This window comes from Stomoxys calcitrans, chromosome 4 (genome assembly GCF_963082655.1).
Source record: "Stomoxys calcitrans chromosome 4, idStoCalc2.1, whole genome shotgun sequence".
In the NCBI taxonomy this organism is placed as follows: Eukaryota; Metazoa; Arthropoda; class Insecta; order Diptera; family Muscidae; genus Stomoxys; species Stomoxys calcitrans.
Window position 1 is genome coordinate 164,728,816 of NC_081555.1, and position 8,944 is coordinate 164,737,759.

General features: G+C 40.7%; 1 protein-coding gene across 1 annotated transcript; it reads right to left on the bottom strand.

The window, feature by feature from the left end:
• Nucleotides 1-5,621: 5,621 nt before the first annotated feature.
• Nucleotides 5,622-6,703, bottom strand: LOC106088631 (uncharacterized). Its single transcript, XM_013254235.2, has 2 exons — nt 6,545-6,703; nt 5,622-6,481 (listed from the first exon to the last, which is right to left on the bottom strand). The coding sequence occupies exons 1-2, from the start codon at nt 6,603-6,605 to the stop codon at nt 5,622-5,624; spliced, it is 921 nt and encodes a 306-aa protein (XP_013109689.1). The 5' UTR covers nt 6,606-6,703.
• Between the last annotated feature and the right edge of the window lie 2,241 nt (nt 6,704-8,944).

Here is an 8,944-nt window from a genome sequence, read left to right on the forward strand (position 1 = left end):
TCAATGTAGACCCCCAGGCCCACTCTTTCCTCTAGCTTTGATCCATCAATAACTTCATATAGCTCATATATATTTGTAAAAGTAATCCAAAAAACTTGGCAAATACCATCCATGGTGGAGGGTATCTAAGATTCGGCCCGGCCGAACTTAGCAGATTATTACTTGTTTTGATTTATTTTTACTGTGAGATATATTCCAATATTTTATGGAAAAACGTTTTTTTTTTTGAGAATTTAAATTCTAATTCAGATTTCTATATAATTTCTATAGAATGATGATTTCTGAAAGATAGCCGTATCTACCTCAAATCCAACCATTAGGGGCTTATAACAAATCAGCCTTTCGAAGTTCAGCAATGGGGTGGGCTCAATATCGGTAATTGATATGAAGACTCAGACATGGATTAATTATCGTTTCCTTCGATTCGTGCGCACCATTCTGGACCGATACATTGATTGAAAAACGAACCACTTGTGGACTAGTGGTATGATGTGAACTTACGGCTGTTGCGGCATTAACGGAGGTATTTGAAGAAACTCTATATGCGTTACTTGATGGTACCATGCACTTCACTATTTACGCCACTAGTGGCAGCACCCACAATACTATTTGCGGCACGAGTGGCACCATCCGAAACACCATATGCAGCTTTAGTTGCACCATGCCTAACATCATTAGCTGCTACAGCTGCACCAAGTTTAATACCATCTAAGGCACCAGTGAGGCCAATCGCAAGACCACTGCCAGTATGCCGCCAACGGATCCAGACGATGCGCCATTAAAAACAAAACCAGCAGACCCATCACCACCATTAGTGAAATAACAGAACTACTTTGTCCGCCCTTAGCGGAATCGGAAGTAGTGCTTATATGCCAATAAAAGAGAAATGTGAATGAGCCCCCACTATTTGAGTTCATATGCTGCACCAGAGCGCATGCGCTCAAACATTAAGTTGCTGTAGCTGAAATGACGGCAATCTCGTTGAATTAATGATCATGCCGCTTTACAAACATCTTTCAAGCTTACCAAGGCTAGGCTTAGAAATGATTTCATGATTGTCGTAACAGTCGCTGAAGCCTCCACTAATCTCTCAAACACTCTACCAAGCCTCATTGAACATCCACTTTTATTTATAGCCAATCATAGGCCAGCCATTCTCAAAAACCAGACAATGCGCGTGTTATAATGATCAACCAACAATTGTTTTGCGCAAGACTAAAGTTAAAAATATTTGCACAGAATTCTCAAAGAAATTTGCAACTTTTGTTTTTCTTTCTATAGTTTGTTGCAAACCACAATCTGTTCAAACAACATTCTAATTTTTTCTTTAAGGTCAGCATAGTTTTCCGGTGATGTTCACTTATTTTGTGGGTTAGACATTGAAGCGGGTAATAGAAAATGATCTTTTAGAGAATTGAAGTCAAAGTAAACAAGAAAGAAGTAAAAAGGCGTTAAGTTTGGCCGGGCCGAACTTTGGATACCCACCACCTCGGATATATATGTAAACCACTTTTCATCAAAATCCGTTGAAAATTGCATATCTTATGCCGCATAGCAGTTATATCGAAATAAGTTCCGATTTGGACCAAATATTAATAAGTCCAGTAGCTATATCTAAAAATAAACCAATCTGAAACATGTCGACATGGATGTCGAGAAGCTTAACATAAGTCACTGTGTCAAATTTTAGTGAAATCGCCTTTTATGGGGCCAAGACTTTAAATCGAGATATCGGTCTACATGGCAGCTATATCCAGATCAGGGCCGATTTGGCCCAAGTTGCAGAACAATGTCGAAGAGTCTAACACAAAGCTCTGTTCCAAATTTCGGCGACATCGGATAAAAAATGAGCCTTTTATGGGCCCAAAACCTAAAACTGAGAATCAGTCTATATGGTAGCTACATCCAAATCTGAACCGATCAGAGCAGAATTGAAGAAGCACGTCGAAGAGCTTAACTTAACTCACTGTCTCAAATTTCGGCGAAATCGGACATTAAATACGCCTTTTATGGGCTCAAAACCTTAAATCGAGAGAACGGTCTATATGGCAGCTACATCCAAATCTGGACCGATCTGGACCAAATTGAAGAAGGACGTCAAATACCCTTACTAAACTCACTGTCTCAAATTTCAGCGACATCGGACAATAAATGCGACTTTATGGACCTAAAACCTTTAATCGAGAGTTCGGTCTATATGGCAGCTATAACCAAATCTTAACCGATCTAGGCCAAATTTACAAAGGATGTCGAAAGGCCTAACATAATTCACTATCCCAAATTTCAGCTTTTATGGGCCAACCCTAAATCGACAGATCGGTCTATATGGCAGCTATATCCAAATCTGGACCGATCTGAGCCAAATTGACGAAGGATTTCGAAGGGCCTTACCAACTCACTGTCCCAAATTTCATCAAAATCGGATAATAAATGTGGCTTTTATGGGCCTAAGACCCTAAATCGGAGAATCGGTCTATATCCAAATCTGGACCGATATGGACCAAATTGAAGAAGAACTTCGAAGAGCCGAACTAAACTCACTGTCTCAAATTTCAGCGACATCGGACAATAAATGCGCCTTTTATGGCCCCAAAACCTAAAAACGAGAGATCGGTCCATATGGCAGCTATATTCAAATCTGAACCGATCTGGACCAAATTGAAGAAGGACGTCGAAGACCCTAACTAAATTCACAGTTCCAAATTTCAGCGACATGGGACAACAAATGCACCTTTTATGGCCCCAAAACCTGAAATCGAGAGATAGGTCTATATGGCAGCTATATTCAAATCTGAACCGATCTGGACCAAATTGAAGAAGGACTTCGTAGACCCTTACTAAACTCACTGTCTCAAATTTCAGCGACATCGGACAATGAATGCGCCTTTTATGGCCCAGAAACCTAAAAACGAGAGATCGGCCTATATGGCGGCTATATCCAAATCTGGACCTATCTGTGCCATATTGCCGAAGTATGTCAACAGGCTTAACTTAACTCACTGTCCCAAATTTCGGCGACATCGGACAATAAATGTGGCTTTTTGCGGGGCCAAAACCCTAAATCGAGAAATCGGTCTATATGGCAGCTATATCCAAATCTGAACCGATCAGGACTAAATTAAAGAAAGATGTTGAAGGACCCAACACAACTCACTGTCCCAAATTTTATCAAAATCGGATAATAAATGTGGCCTTTATGGGCCTAAGACCCTAAATCGAGAGATTGGTCTATATGGCAGCTATATCCAAAACTTGACCGATCTGGGCCAAATTAACGAAGGGTGTCGAAAAGCCTAATACACTCACTGTCTCAAATTTAATGAAAATTGGATAATAGATGTGGCTTTTATGGGGGCTATATCAAGATATAGTCCGATATAGGCCATCTTCGCACTTAACTTGCTTGCAGACAAAAAAAAAGAATCTGTGCAAAGTTTCAGCTCAATATCTCTATTTTTAAAGACTGTAGCGTGATTTTAACAGACAGACGGACGGACATGTCTAGATCGTCTTAGATTTTTACGCTGATCAAGAATATATATACTTTACTAGCCGAACCGGGCCCGCTCTGCTGCGCCTTCTTTAACTCTGTAATATCTTTTTAAGGGGGGGGATACTTCGTTCTGAATGAGGATATCGAATTTGTGCCATTGTAGCCTATGACGCTGAACGGGTACTTGAACCCAAATTTTAATACCATATTCCTGTTCTGGTCTCCAATTCCTTTCATTTGATATCCTTGTTGTGCCCATCGGACTACTTTCAGATATGGGTGGCGTTTTTGGGGTCAGGGAGGGTCCGCCTCCATCCGCTATTTAAAAATAATATAGCCTATGTTTCCTTCCAGACAAACGTACACAATCTATGAAAATTTTTTAAAAAATCGGTTCAGCCAATGGCGTTTTGGAGGGGTGATATGACCCCCTATACTTCGATCTGATTTTGAATGCCAGATTCGAAATCTACTCCCCAATACCTTTCAGTTGAGCCCCATATTGATATGAATGTCCAATATGTCTGTTTGGGGCAGTTTTGGGGTTGGGGCGGCCCTATGAGTACTAAGACTCAACTTTTCATACCATATTCGTATTCTAATCTCCAATACCTTTCATTTGATACCTTTAGTGTCCCGATCGGTCCATTTTTGATTTTGTGTTGTGTTTTTGGCATAAGGGGAAGGGGCCTTCCCCCTTCCGATACCGAAAAGTTATAGCTTATGTTTCCTTCCAGATGCCACAATATGCGAAATTTTCGAAAAAAAAATCGGTTTAGCCGTTTTTGCAGTCTATACGGAACAAACAAACCGAGTCCCATATATCCGTGGTTTGCTAATATGCCCATTTTGAGCGTTTTTTTGGGAGTGGGGTGACCCCCTATACTTCGACATGAATTTGTATGCCAGATTCGTCATCTACTCCCGCATACTTTTCATTTGATACCCATATTGTCTTTTTCGGTCCACTTTTGATTTTGGGTGTTGTTTTTGGGGTATCGGTGGAGGGTCCGCCCCCTTCTGTTATTAATGAATTATAAAGCCTATTCCGAATTCCTGACCATATTCGTAAACTACTCCCGAATACCTTTCATTTGAGTCCAATATTTTTCATGATCGTCAAATAAACCTATTTTAAGGGGTTTTGGGGCTGGGGCGGCCCCCCAGGTACTCAAACCCTACTTTTATTATGAAAATCATACTCTACTCCTGAATACCTTTCATTTGAATCCCACATTGTCCTGATCGGTCGACTTTTATTTTTGGGTAGTACTTTTCGGGTAAGGGGGAGGGTCCACCCCCCTTACCCTAAAATGTTTCCTTCCAGACCAACCTACACAATCTGTGAAAATTTCAAGGTATTTAAAACAGAGATATAGGATTATTTAAGTTATACATTAAGTTAAGGACTTATTGGGTCAATTTTGTACAGATCGGTTAAGAATTTCATCCTCTAGAGTTTGTAGGAGTTAATTCAGGAAATCGCGTTCTAAACATGAACCCATTTGGTCCATTTCGATCTACATCAATAACAAGTAATGTTGAAACCACATATCATGCAAGTCAGGCTCTTGCATTTTGGGCAAAAATAAGTTAAATATTATCTCACGGTAGCGCTCACCATTCTCAGTTACCGTTCGATTCGCATCATCTTTGAAGAAGTACGGTCCAATGATGCCAGCAGCCCATAAACCGCACCAAACTGTGAGTTTTTTTCTGGATGCATTAGTAGCTCTTGCAATGCTTCTGGTTGATCTGCACTCCAAAATTGAAATTTCTGCTTATTTACGTACCCATTAAGCCAAAAATGAGCTTCGTCGATGGAGTGGAAGAAGCGATTGATGAACTTTCTTAACAGAGCACGCATTTTGCGAGCATTGCTCGTTTGTAAAACAATTCATGGGAAGACCGCTTTACCTTCCCCCTTGGAGGTGAGTATAACAGATCGTAACCTTACCTCTGCCTCTATATGCTTGCTTATGATAAAAAGTTTGCATGTTAGAAAAAAGGCCTTTCATTTTTTCCCCATTTGCGCAGAACTTTTGTTTTAAATGTTCATGCTTCTATAGTTGTCGAAAGCTTTTGTTTTTCTTTAAAACCTCTATTTATTGATGCAAGTCATTGCTTTCTAATATTGGAAAATTTTTACATCAGGGAATCTAGCCCAGTCAGACTTGGCGCCTTTCATAATGGGCTTGTAAATAGGAGGTCTCAAAAAATTCAGTTTTGGTGTAGGGTCAATGTCCGTAGCGATATAGGGTGTAGATGGTTGAGCGGGTTGTACGGGTTGAACAGGTTGTACGGGTTGAACAGGTTGAACAGTTTGAACAGGTGCAGTAGGTTGGACAGGTGCAGAAGGTTGGACAGCCTGTGTATTGTGGTTATTTACGGTTAAATTGATAGTAGTAGGGTTGCCGGTAGCTTGAGTGCTTCCTGACAAAGAGCCAGAGACACCATTTAAAGCGGCAGTGAGCGCACCAGTGAGATCACCTGTAAGACCACCCAAGTTTCCAGTAAGACCACCCAAGGTTCCAGTGAGACCATTAGTAGCACCACTGACAGTCTGTGTGACACCATTCAGAGATCCTGTAAGACCACCTAGAGATCCTGTAAGACCACCCATAGTTCCTGTCAGACCATTCAAGGTTCCGGTGAGACCATTCACAACACCATTCAGAGTTCCAGTGGCACCACCTGTAAGACCGCCAATCGTGGAACTGATTTGTCCACTTGATCCACTAGTGAGACCATTCAAATTATAACTGATGCTACCACTTGTTCCAGTTGTTCCTGAATGGCTGATAATGTAGGTGCCAGCCGGCTTTGTAGGCAATCCATTGATAATAGCTGATGCCGCATCACCGATAGGGACTTGGTAGGTGGTGGTGCCACTAGTGCCACCAGTACCACCAATACTTCCGCTAGAAACTTGGAAAGTTTGCTGCATAGTTGTTCCAGGAATAGTCTGCAGAGTAAGAGTACCGGTAGCTGTAACATAAGACAGCATTACTGTAGTTTTCTATCGGTCACAGCATCCCTTAGAATACCTACCACATGTGGTTGCCACAAGGCTCAGCACAATAGCCAGAGTTGTACTTAGAGAAACTTTCATGATTATTCCGTCTTTCACCGCTGAAGTCTCTAACGATTTCTCGTACAGTTTGCCAACCCCCGATTCACAGCATTTTTATTTATAGCCCTGCGTAGGCCAGCCGATGCCAAAAAAAAGCACGAATTTGCATACGCGTGTTATTTTAATCCTCAGCCAATTGTTTGGACCCCCAAAACACAGGGGACAATATTTGTACAAAAACAATAACACCTTGAATGTAGGAAAATTTTCTTTTGGATGTAGTTTTGCTGTACAAACTCCAAGTTGTTATTCACACATGCTTGAGTTTTTTTAGGTCAATAAATTGCGGTTGTTTCCATAGGGAAAGATGTTATATTATTTTCGGAACATTAAAGTGGGTCAGTGAAACTGTAAACTGTTAGATTCTAAAAATTTTCAAAAAATTATTCAAATTTAACGAAAAAGCTCCCTGAGAGAGAAATTAATGACATTCCACCAGTCTCTTTTTTTTCTCAGCTCACTCTTCACAAATTCATAGTTTCGAGGGCGGAACATTTGCTTCCATGATTTCGAAAGCAGATCTACACCTAATAGACCGTACAATTGTTCGGCAGCCTCAAAGACATGTGGACTTAAATCCTATCTACCTTTATTCGTAAACGGAACATTTTTTGCCACGATTTCTGCCTGTAAGTCCCTACATTCGTGCGGTATCAAATATGAAGTAGACCCCAACAGCATCTCAGTCTTAATTTAAGAGCTAAGAGTGGAGACCGAGGTCTCATCGACCTGAAACACATTTTTCGCCTCTCCTTCTTTGAATCACGGATCGGTCTGGTTGCCTGGGTAGTCTGAGACATTTCTCTGCCTTGCCACGTCCTCTATTGTATCTAGAATGAATCGGTGCCAGTACCTGTCCTCCTACAAAATACCGACTATGTTCTGAATCCATCCTTAGCTTAAAAATCGCCCTTTATAAAGGTTGTTACGAATTTCCATTCTGGAGACTAAAAAGGAAAGATTGAGGTCTCAGACTATCTGCCCTCGAGATTGATTCGATATAAGATTTTCTTGGCTCGCATGCGCAAAAGAGAGCATTAGGAGGCGAATACTGTTTTCGGGGACTCTTGACGTGGGACTAGGAACTGATGGTTCCTAGATCATCAGTGAATACCAAAATCCCCGAAAACAGTATCCTCCTTCTAATCCTCTCTTTTGGGAAAGTGAACGAAGAAGATCTTATATCGAATTGATCTCGAGGGCAGGTAGTCTGAGACCTCAATCTTTCCTTTTTAGTCTCCAGAATGGAAATTCGTTACACCCTTTATAAAGGGCGATTTTTTAGCTATCATCTTTTTGTTAACACTGGTTTACACAGCTCATGCATGTTTCGTGTTTCTTTTCACTGTCAAACTTCTTCAGTATGGTCTATAATTCAACCCTGAATCGTCTTAAAAACGAACAACGCTTGCAAATTATTGATTTTTTTTTGTCAAAATGTGTGCTCTGTTAAGAAAAGTCATCGCGCGCTTTATTGTATTCAGCGACGAAGCTCATTTTTGGCTCAATGGATACGTATATAAACACAATGGTCGATTTTGGAGTGAAGATTAGCCAGAAGCATTGCAAGATCTATTAATGCATCCAGAGAAAATCACAGTTTGGTGCGGTTTATGGGCTGGTGCCATCATTGGACCGTACTTCTTTAAAGATGATGCTAATCGTAACGTAACTCTGAATAGTGAGTGCTATTGTGAGATGATATCCAACTTTTTTTCGACCAAAATGTAAAAGCTTGACTTGCATGACATGTGGTTTCAACAAGACTGTGCATCATGTCACACATCAAGCGTAACAATGGACTTGGTGAGAGGCGAGTTTGGTGAACATTCTATTTCACGTTCAGGACCGGTCAATTGGACGCCTAGATCATGCGATTTAACACTTTTAGACTATTTTTTGTGGGGCTATGTTCAAGCTGATGTCTATACAGACAAGTCCGATTCAATTGACGGATTGGAAGACAGCATTTAAGCATTTATTCGTGAGATACCAGCCGAAATGTTGGAAAGAGTATGCCAAAGTTGTTTTAAGCTGTTGGACCATTTGAGGCGCAGTCACGGTCAACATTTGCATGAAATAATCTCCAAACATTACGTTATATGGACCATCGGACTATCGATCCAAATAAAGATTTCATGTATTTTTCTGAATTTCATTTAATTTTTCTTTTTTGTTTGACAAAACTTTCCTATAGTTTTAATAAAATTACCCTTTATTTGGTATCCTAGGTGTGGGTTTTGCAATATTTTGATCACTGACCTCTTCCTGGCTGCCTGGGAAGTGCGTCTCCATTAGCAGTTGGACCGTCTGCTGGT